This window comes from Malus domestica, chromosome 16 (genome assembly GCF_042453785.1).
Source record: "Malus domestica chromosome 16, GDT2T_hap1".
NCBI lineage: Eukaryota > Viridiplantae > Streptophyta > Magnoliopsida > Rosales > Rosaceae > Malus > Malus domestica.
In genome coordinates this window covers 35,103,496-35,119,730 of record NC_091676.1, presented here as the reverse complement: position 1 = coordinate 35,119,730, position 16,235 = coordinate 35,103,496, and the positions used below count along the sequence as shown (strand labels likewise).

General features: G+C 41.6%; 1 protein-coding gene across 1 annotated transcript; it reads right to left on the bottom strand.

The window, feature by feature from the left end:
* Positions 1 to 1,237: 1,237 nt before the first annotated feature.
* LOC103404780 (transcription factor MYC2-like) lies at positions 1,238 to 3,833 on the bottom strand. Its single transcript, XM_008343741.4, has one exon. It carries the CDS (start codon positions 3,825 to 3,827, stop codon positions 1,548 to 1,550), a length of 2,280 nt encoding a protein of 759 aa, XP_008341963.3. The 5' UTR covers positions 3,828 to 3,833; the 3' UTR covers positions 1,238 to 1,547.
* Positions 3,834 to 16,235: the final 12,402 nt, after the last annotated feature.

Here is a 16,235-nt window from a genome sequence, read left to right as displayed (position 1 = left end):
TACACATACAAGTACAAAATAAATCCACCAAAATCAATAATGCAAGTGGTTAGTTTTAAGTGACAGAGTTGTGAGTTTTCTAAACTATGGTTGATTGTTTCTAAATTGTGCTATCCACATACCAATTTTTACTTCTCATACACTACTCTCAATTGCCCGTTGTCGGATCGACTAAATTGAAGACGGTCAATCGACAAAAATCAACACGGATGTGTGGAAGGTAAAAAGAGATGTGTCAATAACACTACCCCTTCTTATAAACTCCATCAAAACCTCAATTGAATGCATCCCTTCAAACTTTGGTGATATAGACAGCAAGACCACATTTTTTTTTCATGTACTTGAAATTTTGAGGGATGCAAAGGCATCAAGGGTTACATTGTGATTGAACTTGAATACTTGATTCATAAACTCTTCAAATAAGGTAAGGGTAGGAGGAATATCCCACCATGGCAGTGGCAGATCCTTTTTAATCCACTAGTGTCGGTGCATTTTCAGCAACAAGAAATATAGATTCGGACCCATTTGGGGCTAACAATTTCAACCCTTCAAAGTTCAAAATATAACCCGAACAAGTGACTCAATGGTAAGGGCACGGAACAGGGTGAGAGATTCAAGCCCAATAAACGAAAAAATGTGAGAGATTTTGGGTTTGATGCTTCGAGCTGGTGAGTCTGCTTGACTGTGGCCACAGATAGGGTGAAATTCCTAGTAGCTTCTTCAAATCCGGAAGAAATAGATAATCGTGTCTTGTCACCGATTGTCCCTTTTTTAAGAGAAAAGAAAGTTCGAAACGTAACTATCGGTTGAATTTATTGAACTAAACGACATGCCAAAAACAAATGCTTGCACAAAAATAATAATTTTCAAAATTCAAACTAAAATCTGTAAACTGCTCAGCACACGAGTTGAACCACAACCAAGTTGGCTATAGTCTCCAACTCCCTCCGTCTAATTTGGATTAGTTTAGAATATCAATTGAATCCCGAAAGGAAAATGAAGACAAATTGAACAAGTAACAGCACTTGTGCAGGAAAAAAAAATGAAGTTTTAATGAAACACTTGAGATACTATTCAATTTTAACGAAAATGACATTTTTACTCTAAAAAATCGCTGCTGATACTATTTACTTACAAAATCTTTTTGTTTTTTTTTTTTAAAACTTCAAGTTTTCAAATCATTTTCATTAGTTTTAGTAAAAAAAAAAAAAAAAAACCCTCTCACGCAGAGTCTCCGTTCTGAAATACAATGCTTTGCTGCATTTCGAGAATAATACATACTTGAGACCTTCCAGTTTATATATACACATGAAAGAAACACAGAAAATTTGTTCGAGTGGTTTCATCTCCTCGAATCCAAATAACCTTAAAATCAATTTCTATACTTGAACAAAATACCAAAACACAATATCTACCCGAATACGACGACGTAGAATAACTATATTACAGACTACAGAGCAGAGTTCCCTAACCCACCAACTGGATTGGATTGGATTGGATTGGATTGTTTTGTATTGGATCGGATTGGAATGTTACTGGATGGATTGTCAAGTCTGGCGGTTATCCCCGACCTTCGAATGTAGAGCTAACCTGAGATGATCCTGCGTGTAAATTCGGCTACCCATTTTCACAGTGGCTTGTTGGATCATCAAATCGTTGACTACAGAAACGCTGGCATAGTGTACATCCATGTCGAGCTCCTTGAGAGCCGCCATTAACCTCGCGGCCGGGTGGTTCTTCTTACAACACTGAATTCGAATCATGGCGTCCCGCCCGATTATCTTCACATCAATGTCCATGTCTAACAATTTACTACTACACCCTTTCAGTTCATCCTCTGACATAATTGAACCCGAAGACCTCGAATCTTTGCAGGGCAAGTCCTTGTTCATCGACTCCAATTGATTCTGTAACTCCTCCTTATCCGTCTCCACCGTCTGCAGCTTCAACTTGAGCTCGTTGATGTAAGCTATGGCATCTCCCAGCAGCGACGCTTTGTCCATTTTCGAAACGTTTGGGACTACTGCTCGGAGGGCGTAGAATCTCTGGTTAAGCTTCTCTCTTCTTTGCCGCTCTGCTTCCACGTGATTCAGCGGCTCTTCTCTCCCATTCGCCGGTTTCCGACCCCGTTTTCTAGGTCGTTTTTCCTGGTCAACAACTCGGCTACTATCCGCCTCCCGAACCACCGACGCTTCGAGGTCCGAGTGATCTGAATCGGCACCGCCGCTCGATTTGACCACACAGCTGGACGGCAAAATCACTCCCGAACTAAAGGACAATATCCCCTCATCGTTGCTACCCCGCGATGGCGGAGACCTCTTCTTCTTGCTGTTGTTATCCTCGGCTGCGGTCATTTGGGAATGCCCCAAGAACAATTTCCCATTGGCGCTGTAGGAGCTCCTCTTGCTCTCCCCGAAATTCAAAATCTCACCTGATTCGGGCTTCAACGAATGCGAATTGGAATTGGAATTGGAATTCTTCACGCTGCTCCCGTCGTATACGTTGTAATCGGAGAAATTGAGCTCCCCGGTGAAGAAGCTCTGCGTCTGCTGTTGTTGTTGTACTTGCTGCTGCAATTGTGGTACTTGAATCGGGCTCGGGTTCTCGGATAAGCTACTGGAACTCGGGTGGTTGTCGAACTGCACCGGCTTTGAAATTAGCTGGTTGCTGGTGTTGGTGGTTGCCGAAGTATTCACTGGGTCCTTCATTTCCATGGTGGTGGTCGACGGATCGTTGAGCCAGAGCGACGAAGGGTCGTTCTCGCCCTGATCGGCGGTGGCGCCGCCGCTCATAGGCCAAGAACCGACCTCCAAATTGTTGAAATCAAACAAAACCCTGACCTTATTCATCAGATCGGAGCTCTGATAGATGAGCTCGGTCGATCCCAACTCCACAACCCCATTCGCCGTCGGAACGCAAACCATAGTCTGCAGCCCAAACACTTGGCCCTGTCGCGCCCGCTCGCACGGAGAAGCCGCCAGCCGGTCCGGTCCAGCAACCCAGACCGGGGTGGAGTGAAAGAAGGCCTGACCCGGAAGCCCGCCGCCGTTGACGAACGACTGAGTCATTGAAACGAGAAAGAACCACTCAGTATCAGTCACTTCTTGATCCACGGCGTCGTCGTCCGCTGACGTGTCGGCGCCGGAAATCAAGGAGTTGAGGTCTCGGAGGACTTTCTTGCGGTACTCTTGTTCGGCGGCGGATGTCGTCGTTTTGGCCTTGGCCTTCACCTTGTCCCTCTCGTCTTTGTAAAATCCTTCCCCCCATCCGAGAACGGCGGCGCCGGAGTAGTCGTAGGAGGACTGCCAGAAGATGGCGTAGGTCCAGCTCTCGCGCGCGCCATCGATCAGGGCCTGGAGGCGCTGCATGAGCGTCTCCTGGTTGAAGGGCGTGACGGAGGGCTGGAATTGGGCGGCGACAGGGGGCTTGGGGTAGTCTGACGTGGAGGCCGAGGATTGCGGCTGAACCGGGGCGTGAGCAGGTTGAAGCGTGGGCTGGGCCGGCGGAGCCGCCCAAAACGACGTCAGATCCGATGAGTTTATAAACGCGTCCATCAAGGACGCGTTGTCGTCCGTCCACATATTCGCCGTCGGCGGTATCCGGTAGTCCGTCATGTGATACGCAGCGTTTTGGGGATGGGATTGGTTGGGTGTGTAGAGAGAGAGAGAGAGAGAGAGGGAGGGAGAATTTTGGGTTGGGGAGGGTATGGAATTGCGTAAGGGGATTTTATGTGGAGTGCATTTGAACTGAAGATTTAGCTGGGGAGGAAAGTGAGAGGTAAAAGAGGAGAGAGTGAGTGGTCCGAGTAGAAATTTCCAGGAAGGCATTTTGGCCGATTAATCGGCAGCATGCAAAAGCCCGCGTATACGTACGGCACGCGCGTGAAAGTCTTTGACCTTTGGTCGTGTTGGACTGGTCATATTACTGCACGAGCGGCAACGCGTGGAACAGAATGTGATGATATTATTACAAAATAAGACATGAAATTCAACATTTTAGGATAGTTTTCTGGTAACTAATAAATGTTTGGATCGTTATTTGGGTGTTAATGTGGGTGAAATTAGCATCCAATTACAAAAACCGAGATTATTCCTATATCTTTCAACTCCATAAAAAAGATGAATTTATCTACAAATTATTGCAGTCAATTTAGAATAATAATGTGATTGTGTAAATCCTATTAGGAGGTGATTACTATTAAGAGTTGTAATTCTAAATGGTAAGGTTTTTGCCTATTTTTCTACTATAAATAAAGGCACAATGGGGGTGATACAAACACACCTCATAATTAATTCACTCTCTCTTCTCCCTCAATACAGCCGGCCCCCTGTCACAGCCCGTCCCGAATTATTTTATCGTTAGTGTGAAATGTCTATTTTGCCATTGGATGTTGAGGTGTGTTGTGTGTGACATGCTTTCAGAGGTGGTCCAATATGTGAAGTTTCTAAAATTTTTGGACCCAACTAGAACTTAAGCTTTTGTTTGTTTTGGTTGGTAACCCAAACTAGGACCACTCACACACACCCAAGCAACCCGTTGACCCTTCTCTCTCTCTTTCATTCTCTCGAATTTTATCCATTTTCCGTACAAGTTGTACGGTCACTCTTCAAACTAGCTTCATCTTACTCGGATTGACATCGAGGAGGTTGTTTTTGTGTTCCTTGTGAACTTAGGAGCTCATCCATACCCTTAATTTGACATGAAAACCTCGAAAACCTCGAAAACCCGTGAAACCAGGATCCCAGATTTGGGTTACTGTTCATGTAGTTGTAAATGTGGACTTTTCAGCAAGTTTTAAGGTAATAGGAAGCCTTAAAACATCTTCACGAAGCTCAGGGAAGAAAGTTGGAGTGTTTTGGACGTCGGGAAGTCCCAGTTCGCTAGTTTCAAGTTTTGGCCGGATTATCGAGGTTTCTTCGGCGAGATGCCTTGGATTTTAGGGCTTAAAATTGGTAGGGTTTTGTTCTACTTGTTGTAAGCTTCATTTTGGTACAAGTTTCATGAATTTTTGTTGAGAAATGAAGAAGATATTGAAGTTCCAAGATTTTCCAGTTTCTTACGATTGCAGAGGCACCGGCGCCGGACTCGGACGAACCAAGGAAGAAGGAGGAGAATATTCTGTCAAAGTTGATAGAATATTCTAACATCGTCAGGTATAATTAACGGTTTATGCTTATATTTAACGGAAAATTCCCTAACGCCGTTAGGGAATCCGTTTGGTGTGCCAGGCACGTGCCTGCACGTGAGCCGCGTGTTTGGCCGGTGCGTGAAGGCGCGTGGGTGGTCGGAAAATTTTTCTAAAAATATGGGGATGTTCCTGAGGTTGAGTAGGTCATGGTGGTATATTCAAATACCCCATTTTAGCATTGTATGAAAAGTTATTTCCTAGTTTTGTGTATGTGCTTTAAATAACGTTTATTTAGTTATTTCGCATATAGATGAGACCTATCCTAAGGACGAGCGCCATCAGTCGAGGCTCGGGGGCTACGACCCTTCGACATATCAGTGAGTGGGCTTTTGGTTTTCCGTATATACCTATATACTTGAGATTTCCCTAGAAAATGAATTTGAATGATTATACATTTTGAAATGCCATGCAAAGTATCTACCTATTTTATTTATGCATTAGTAGTTGCATATATTTATGATTGGTGTTGCAGACGCACAGGTAAGTGTCAGGTAAGATCATAAATTAAAGATATGAGATTACTTTAGTTATGCGAGATATGATATGATGTATTGAGAGCTCATAAATCTTCACCCCGGTGTTAGTGCTCCCGCCCAGAGTTAGGGCACAATCCTTCATGTGATGTTTACCTCCCGCACCATATGCTCACCTTGGAAACAAGTTAGGTGCACATGCTTGTCGTACAAACCACTTTAGTTGATTCCGACTTGTAGGTGACCCGCGATCATTCGCACAGTCTTCATGTGATCGTAGCACTATAGCATATTTATTTTACACCTAGTCCTGTCGTACAGACCACTTTAAGTGGTTCTAACTCATGTGCAGAATTTGATACAATTGAGATTGGCTATGAGCTATATACTCAGCCGCGCAGGTGACGTTAGGTGGATTCAGCTGATATGATATTTGGCATTGATATATTTGAATTAGATTACTTATAGCATTTTATTGAGATACTTTGGCATGGTATATTTATATGATTTTCATCCTGAGCATGATTTATGTTATAGTATATATATTTTCTGGTAAATTATACAGGTTTTACGACGAGGGGTTAGAACTTTTATGGAATGAAATGATTTTGAAAAGCTTTGTTTTTGCCCACTCACACTTTTTGTTTTGTGCCCCTCGAGGTTTTAGGTAGAAGTGCTTTGGTGGCTCACGAGGATTTCAACGATGGTTCTGACAGAACATCATAAATGTAGGATCACCCTTGGGTATTGTATAATTAGTACTTGTCCTGCTTGACTGCACTTAGGCTAGTTATGCTCTGGTTGTGTATTTCACACTTAATCTCGCACTGGCACTATCTTAGCTAGTACTGCTAGTAGTTTGGTTTTTATTCATTCGTATTTCTCTATATCAATTTTGCTTCCACACTGTGCACATGGTTACGTCACTCTCACGTGATGGCCAACACGCCTTGATTTAGATCGAGGTGTGTCAGTTTGGTATCAGAGCCTAGGTTTGCAGTCCTGCATATCTTGTGAATCTTCTAATTATTTTAGTGTCTTCTGTCATAACTATGCCACCTCATAGAGATCCACGTCCTTCTGTTGAGCCTAGTTTCCCCAATATAGGTCAGTTAGGGGAAACTATAGCTAATGCCATTCAGTCTTCACTTTGTCCTCCCTAAATGACACATCTTGAGACTATGTATAATCTGAAGCTAAATCATTTTTATGGGGAATGAAGGACATGAAGGAGCAGAGAAATGGATCAATCATCTTGAGAAGACTTTCCGTGTAATGCAAAGTCAGGGGAATCTTCTTCTTGATAGATGGGTCGAGACAACTACCTGGTTTCTGGGTCCGGAACCTGCATCCTGGTGGAGACAAGAGTCTTATCAGTTGTCACCAGAGGAAGTAGCTAACTGGGAAGTGTTTAAACAGTTGTTTCAGAAAAGGTTTATTCCACGTAAGTATATTGATCGTAAAAAGCAAGAGTTTACTCAATTAAAGCAGGGGAAGATGACAGCAAATGAGTATTATAGGAGATTCACTGACTGGTCTCGCTATCATCCGGAGGTTGTTGCTAATCCTGTTGAGATGCTCCGTCATTTCAGGTTGGGTACTAAAAAGAAATAACGTTTGATAGCAACCTCGACTCCCTGTGCTACTTACCAGGAGTTTTATGAGATTTTGTTGAGGACTGAGGACTCAGAGAATATGCCCAGTGAGAGTGAAGATGAAGAAGAAAAGAATGGGAATCAGAGGCGAGATGATAAGGGTAAACGTCAGTCTTCTCAAGGACCTTGCAAAACTCAGAGTTTTAAGAGGAATGAAACTAGTTCCAGTTCTTCTAGCGGAGGTTTAAGTGCCACTGGTTAGAGGAGAGGTGGTAGATTTTCAGGAGGTCCTAGATTCCAGAGGTAAGGAGATGTTGGACAAGGAAGTGCTCCATTGTGTCGCAGGTGTAATAATAGGCATTTTGGAGAGTGTAGGCGGGGCAGCAGTGGATGTTTTACTTGTGGGGAGATGGGACATAAAGCTATAAATTGTCCCTAGAATCAGTAGAGACCCCAGCAACCTTTTATGCTACCACCAGCGCCGATCCAGCAAGTTCCAAGGTTTGGTAGTTATGGTTAGATGGGTTGAGGTGGTGCTTACCATTATCAAGATGATGCCGCTCCTTATGCTCCATGACCATATCAGTATTCGCAAGATCTTTATTACCAAAGTGAGTATTCTCAGTATCCTGGAGTGTATAAACTGTATCCTTCCATTCCAGCTGGTGGATCTCAGTGGTACCAGGGATGACAGCCCCAACAAGTAGAGATTGCTTCTAGTAGTGTGGGATCTTCAAGGTAATCTAGTCAGCCAAGTCAGGGGTGAGGTAATCAAGCTAATAGAGGTCATGGGGGACGACATCAAGCCAAGGGACGTATTAGCAATATATTTCTACAAGATGCTCAGAATCATTCGGACTTGATCATGGGTTCGTTAAAAACATTCTTGGCCACTTTGCTAGAGTTTTAATTGATTATGGTGCTACGCATTCTGTCATTTAGAGTTTGCTGTGACATCCCACATCGCCGATGGGAGTGATCCTTAAATGTATATTCCCATCTCTACCTAGCACAAGGCCTTTTGGGAGCTCACTGACTTCGGGTTCCGTAGGAACTCCGAAGTTAAGCGAGAACGAGGCCAGAGCACTCCCAGGATGGGTGACCCACTGGGAAGTTACTCGTAAGTTCCCAAAAACAAAACCGTGAGGGAATGGTAAGCCCAAAGCGGACAATATCGTGCTACGGTGGTGGAACGGGCCTGGGATGTAGTGGTCTGTCCCGGGCCGGGATGTGACAAATGGTATCAGAGCCAATTCTTGGCCGGAAGTGTACCGACGAAGACGTCGGGGCCCTAAGGGGGTGGATTGTGACATCCTACATCGCCCAGGGGAGTGATCCTTAAATGTATATTCCCATCTCTACCTAGCACGAGGCCTTTTGGGAGCTCATTGACTTCAGGTTCCGTAGGAACTCTGAAGTTAAGCGAGAAGGAGTTCAGAGCACTCCCATGATGGGTGACCCACTGGGACGTTGCTCGTAAGTTCCTAAAAACAAAACTGTGAGGGAATGGTAAGCCCAAAACGGACAATATCGTGCTACGGTGGTTGAATGGGCCTGGGATGTGGTGGTCCGTCCGGGGCCAGAATGTGACAAATGGTATCAGAGCCAATTCTTGGCCGGAAGTGTGCCAACGAGAACGTCGGGCCCTCTTAGGGGGTAGATTGTGACATCCCACATCCCCTAAGGAAGTGATCTTTAAATGTATATTCCCATCTCTACCTAGCACGAGGCCTTTTGGGAGCTCACTGACTTCGGGTTCCGTAGGAACTCCGAAGTTTAGCGAGAACGAGGCCAGAGCACTCCTAGGATGGGTGACCCATTGGGAAGTTGCTCGTAAGTTCCCAAAAATAAAACCATAAGGGAATGGTTAGCCCAAAGTGGACAATATCGTGCTACGGTGGTGGAACAGGCCTGAGATGTGGTGGTCCGTCCCTGGCCGAGATGTGACAAATGGTATCAGGGCCAATTCCTGGCTGGAAGTGTATCGACGAGGACGTCGGGCCCTTAAAGGGGTGGATTGTGACATCCCACATCGCCTAGGGGAGTGGTCCTTAAATGTATATTCCCATCTCTACCTAGCACAATGCCTTTTGGGAGCTCATTGACTTCAGGTTCCGTAGGAACTTCGAAGTTAAGCGAGAATGAGGCCAGAGCACTTCTAGGATGGGTGACCCACTGGGAAGTTGCTCGTGAGTTCCTAAAAACAAAACCGTAAGGGAATGGTAAGCTCAAAGCGGACAATATCGTGCTACGGTGGTGGAACGCACCTGGGATGTGATGGTCCGTCCAGGGCCGGGATGTGACGATGCCAATTGTAACATCCCACATCGCCCATGGGAGTGATCCTTAAATGTATATTCTCATCCTTACCTAGCACGAGGCCGTTTGGGAGCTCACTGGCTTCGGGTTCCGTAGGAATTCTGAAGTTAAGCAAGAAGAAGGCCAGAGCACTCCCAAGATGGGTGACCCACTGGGAAGTTGCTCGTAAGTTCCAGAAACAAAACCGTGAGGGCGTGGTCGGGGCCCAAAGCGGACAATATCATGCTACGGTGGTAGTGCGGACCCGAGAAGTGGTCCGGCATGGGCCAGGATGTGACATTGCTATGCCTATAGGGGAAAAATGTTATGTCGTCGTCCTGGATTACCTGAAGGTACTTTTGTGGGTGATCGTAGTGGGGTGAGGCACGATGTTATTTCTGCTGTAAGAGTGAAAAGGTTGTTATCAAAAGGTTGCCAAGGATATTTAGCTCATGTAGTGCTAAATGATGTTGCTTCTAGTAGTATGGAGGATGTTCGATTAGTCACGTATTTTCCTGATGTATTCCCTGATGATTTACCTGGATTAACGCCATACCGAGATGTGGAGTTCACTATTGATTTGCTTCCAGGTACGGATCCTATATTTTTGACTCCATATAGAATGACTCATGCTGAATTGAGGGAATTGAAAGTCCAGTTGCAGGAATTAATCGATAAAGGTTTTATTCAGCCTAGTACTTCACCCTAGGGAGCTCCAGTTTTGTTTGTAAGGAAGAAAGATGAGACTTTGAGGCTATGTATTGATTATAGGCAATTGAATAGGGTAACAATTAAAAACCGTTATCCATTGCTGCGTATATATGATTTGTTTGATCAACTTCGAGGTGTCTGTTTATTTTCTAAGATTGATTTGAGGTCTGGTTATTACCAGTTGAAGATCATCAGTGAGGATGTCCCTAAGAATGCTTTTAGGACTCGTTATGGTCATTATGTGTTTCTTGTGATGCCATTCGGATTAACAAATGCGCTGGCAGCTTTCATGGATTTGATGAATCACATATTCCAGCCATATATAGATAGGTTTGTCATTGTTTTTATTGATGACATTCTGGTATACTCTAAGTCTAAAGCAGAGCATGTTCGACATCTTACTTTGGTGTTGAAGAAATTAAGGGAACATCAGTTGTATGCTAAGTTTAGCAAATGCCAATTTTGGTTAAATCAAGTGGCATTTTTGGGACATGTTATATCTGCTCAAGGTATTTAGGTGGATTCTCAGAAGGTAGCAGCTGTGGAGAATTGGGAACAACCTCGAACCGTCACTGAGATACGGAGTTTTCTTGGTTTAGCAGGCTATTATAGACGGTTTGTTAAGGATTTTTCAATCATTGATTTGCCGTTAACGAGGTTGACTAGAAAAGAAGTTAAGTTTGAGTGGGATGATAATTGTGAGCAAAGTTTTGAACAGCTAAAGTATTATCTCACTCATACACCTGTTTTAGCATTCCCAGATGATAGCGGAAATTTTAAGGTCTACAGTGATGCTTCCTTGAATGGTTTGGGATGTGTGTTGATGCAACATGGTAGGGTGATTGCTTATGCTTCATGACAATTGAAGCCTCATGAGATGAATTACCCTACTCATGATCTGGAGTTAGCAGCTATCATCTTTGTTTTGAAGATTTGGAGACATTATCTTTATGGTGAGAAATGTAAGATCTTCACAGATCATAAGAGTCTTCAGTATCTTTTTACTCAGAGGGATCTTAATATTCGGCAACAAAGGTGGATTGAGTTGCTTAGTGATTATGATTGCATGATTGAGTATCACCCTGGTCGTGCGAATGTAGTGGCTGATGCACTTAGTAGGAAAACTCCAGTTAGACTTAATGCCATTTATGATTGCCATGTTCCTCTTCTTGCAGATTTAAAGTCCACCGGAGTGAAGTTAGGTGTGGAAGATCAAGATAAAGCCTTCCTTACTTGCAAATTTTCAAGTTAGGTCAATTTTAATTGATCGTGTACTTGAAGCCCAGATGGATGATGAAGAGACCCAAGAAATAATTCAAGCAAGGAATCAGGGGAAGAAGAAGGACTTCAGAATTCGAGAAATTGATGGCATGCTTATGCAGGATAGTAGGATGTATGTGCCGAATAATATGGAATTAAAGAAAGAAATTCTTGATGAAGCACATATTTCAGCTTATGCAATGCATCCAGGAGGTACAAAAATGTATCATACCATTCAACCATTTTATTATTGGCCATGTATGAAAAGAGAAATTGCTGAATATGTGAGTAGGTGTATCATTTGTTAGCAAGTCAAAGCAGAAAGAAAGAAGCCTTTTGGATTGATGCAGCCACTTCTCGTTTGATGCGAAAATTATCTTAACACACAAATTTAACCCTCTTTTAACAATTGTAATATAAGTATAAGTAGGGATCGTTCTGGACCGGGGATTAGGAGGGCTTGCTAATAACCTCTAAACTGACTCAAAAACATAAAACTAACTTAAAAGCACTTAACAAGACTCACAAGACTCAAAGCAAACTTAAAATACTCAAAACAGCTTAAAACAACAAAATAAACTTAAACTAGATACTAGGAATGACTTTGGACGAAAATTGACTTTTACTTGAATCAAAACACTTAAAAACACAAACTAAAACAGATTTGAAACACTTTGAAACAAGAAACTAAAAGGGGGGGTTTTGATTTGGATGAAGTTGAAACAAACAAACAAGTATGAAAAACTAGATAGATTGTAAAACAAATTTGAGAAATAAGTTGATGGATGGGATAGCTAGAGGCTTTTTCTCCACACATGACATGTATGCAAACAACTCGATTTCCAGTTACTACTTCATTGAATTATGAATGACAATGCTCCAAATTAACCGTGACATCACTAGTTAACTCTCAGATTTTCCTTGTTTTATTGGATTGGATGACATCATTCGACAACCCAAAACATTCTTCAAAAGTTCCCTACATGACATCGTAATAGAGATACAATCAAAGATCATTACGTTTAATGAAAATCATAAGTATTGACAAAGCACTTGCAACTATGACATCATGTCACTCATGCTAGGAATTAAACTTAACGCGATCGTTTATAAGCGACCTCCACTACTTATGAATATAAGTTTGTAACAATTATGTGAAACTTTCTTATATTCTAGCATTGGATTTATGCATGCCAATTAAGTGTCGACCCTTAATTAACAAATACAAATAAGTTATCAATCAAATAGTTAAGCCAATTGTATTCATGATTCAAGAGTTCATAACTGGAATTTATCAAATCATATTACACACATAAACATGGCTTTGAAATCACCCCTAGCAAGAGGGGTTTAGCCACTCATATTGACAACAAAACGAAAGAAAATGAATTTAAACATTGGAAACAAAAGAAAGAAAACACCTAAACGCTCCAACGATCCAAGTTGGACAGCAAGCACGTCCAAGCACTTTCCTTCCCTTCCTTTGCTACGGCACAAGGTGTTGGTGAGTGTTTGAAGGTTTGTTTGTATGGAGGAATGGATGTAAAGATGAATGGATGTGTTTGGATGAAGGTTGTATTGAAATGAGGATGAATGATCAAGCAAAAACTAACTCTATGGCTGCCACACACACTTCCTTTTATAGAGGAAGTGCACTGCAATGGAGGGAAATTAGTGGTGTGTGTAATAATTCAAGGGTGAAAATGAAGTAATGATGCAAAATATGGGGGGTAAAATGGAGTGGTGCTGCAGCTATGAATGCAAGTGGGGAACATGAATGATTGTGCACATGGTAGAGAAAGGAAATGGAGGTGGAATGGTGCAGAAATGAGTCAAAGATGCAGGTTGAGTCATGATGCATGGCATGGGATTCCAAAGGTGGTGGATGGTGCATCAATGAGTGCATGTAGTGGAGGTAAAAGTTGTATGAAATCTGATGGGTGAAGGGGACAAGGAATGTGCAGCAATTGAGTGCAATGATTCAATGTTTTGGTGTATGAAATCAAAAATAATGAAGGAGACAAGGATGGTACACGGAAATGAGGGATAATGAGTGTAATGGTGTATGAAATGAGTGCAAGAAATCTGGTGCATGAAGGGGACAAGGGTGATTATGCATGGCATGGGTGGAAATGTGAGTAAGTGGTGAATCAATGAGTGCAAGGAGGTGAAAGGATATTGTGCACATGGTAGACAAAGGAAAGGAAATGGAATGGTGCAGCAAATGAGTGCAAGGAGGGAACATGGATGAATGTGCATGGCATGGGTGGAAATTGGAGTGATTTATGGAGAAAATAGGAAAGGGATGGCTCTGTTGCACGGCAAGGAAGAGAAATGGTGAAGGATGATATGGCTTGGACTTTTAGGGTAGGTTTAGGACTTGTAGAATATGTAATGAAATATCCCAAATTATTTAGGAACCCTTTGTGTGACTAAATCTTTGGTAATTTAGGATTAGGAAAGGTAACGACAAGATAAGGCAAGTTTGACTAGTCTTTCCTCATTCTTAATGGTTTCCTTGTCTTCCTTGGTCCTCAATTTATTTTATTCCTTTCCTTGGCACATTCCTAGCTTCTTTGGATCTTTAATTTCGTCCAACCACTTTGCTCCAAGCATGTGATATCCATTCCATGCCCAAAAATGCTCCAAAAGGCACCAAAATGCAATTTTTTGCCTCTTTAACCCTTTGTACCTACAACCACACGAAAATGGCTTGAAATACTAAATCAACTAAGAAATAACAACATAAATGCACAACAACAAGCAAACTAAGTCGCATAAATATGCTCCTATCAAATTCCCCCACACTTAGCTTTTGGTAGTTCTCGAGCAAAACAAAAGAAACAAAAGAAACAAAACAAACAAAACATAACCTAGACCTTCCAACATTTGTCTCAGGGATTTTTAATGAAACATGACATGTTAAAAATCATCATTCCCATAGATTTTGGTCATCTTTACACTTGAGCACATACTTAATCACAGTCACCACTTACTAGTTCACAATTAACCAATTAAAACAATGTTTTGAATGTAGTAACATGCCTTAGAGAATTTGCTCAATTTCCTACAAGATACTCTCTATTTTCACACACATTTTCTGACTCCACACCATACACTAGTATATGTGAGAAGATTAATGTAAACACGAAAGACTAGGACTCACATATGTTATAACAAAGAAAGCTATTTTCTGGAGTTATTAAGCATGTTTAGATATGATCTCATGAATGGAATGCTACTACTTAGATGCGAGAACCAGTGACACCATATGCTTATACCAATTTCGAACTCCACAAAACACACAACACTCAAGATTGAAATCAAGGGTTGTAACAGGGCTTGGGGGTAATGGCTAATAAAGAAAGGATAGGAATAACAAACGTTCTTAAAGTGATAGCAAGCAAAGCAATGAAATAGACACTTGGAATTCACTTTAGAATGCAGAATCAACTTTTAAATACAAAGGGAAGATTCATGCAACACTTAGGGCCGAATTCAATGTTTTGGACCCTTGTTTAACAAACAACACTTTAGAGCTCTTTTTCATACTCTTTTCAATTTTCTTTTTTTTTTACTCTTTTTTTTTCTTTTCTACCCGTGCCTTATTAAGGACTTTGGCGCGCACACACACACACAAGAATCACTTCCCCCACACTTGCTTTCTGCAATACATTGATAAAAAAAGGAGTCCATTTTAAGTCATGCTTTACTATGTTTCAAGAATAAGGGTATGGATGGTCTTAAAACTAGGCTAGGTAAGGATAATGTGGGTTAACAAAGAACATAGGCTTAACAAGACTCAACGGGGTTAAACTTAAACACATAATGAAATAGGGGCATTGCAATTTGGCTTTGGTGGTCACTATACAACTTCATCTTGAATATGTGTTATGCAAATCAATAGCATGCTTTGAATGAAATAGGCATGAGTTCTAGCATTTGGAACTAAATGATGAAATGCCTTCTAAGTAGCAACCAAGCAAAGAATAATGAGATCATGCAACGACTTTAGAACACAATGGTGCACAGATTATTAACTCTCCAAATAAACGTTTTAGGCTCAAGTCTCATAAGGTTGTAGCGTTCATTTGAGTTCCTTCCTTCAAGCATGTTACAAAAACTAAATTTTCCTTTATGATTGGATGTGAATTCATAAATTATAACCACAACCAAGCATACACCAAAGAGTAAATCAAATTTTCATCCATGTTTATAACTCTCTTTAACAGTCATGTAATTAAAAACCAAATCCTCATCATTGTGTTGGAAGGTACCCTAAGACACAAACAAACACATAAAAACAACTCTTTTTGGGTTTTTTCAAAACAATTTTTCAAATTTTTATGAGATTTTCGGATTTTTATGTCAAAACACACTAAAACACTCCAAAACAGCTTAAAAACACTTAAAACAGCAAGGAACAACACTAGAAGTAATGGGTGATAAACTCCTACGAATTTCATGCAAAACATCTTGGTTACCCCCCCACACTTAAATCAAACATTGTCCTCAATGTTTTAAGCATAAACTCACACAAAAACAAGCAAACAAACAAACAACGAATAAACATGACAAGTATAGCAAAGTAAAAACCAGACAGAGTAGAGTTTAAGAACGCAAATCTGGTTTTGGAGATAGATGATCTTGTTGACTTTCCACAGCTTTGATCTCAAACTGGTTTGGAATTTTGAGCGAGGAATATTAGAG

Excerpts from the sequence above, each read along its gene's own strand:
- LOC103404780 (XM_008343741.4), bottom strand. The coding sequence starts at position 3,827 with ATGCCTTCCTGGAAATTTCTACTCGGACCACTCACTCTCTCCTCTTTT.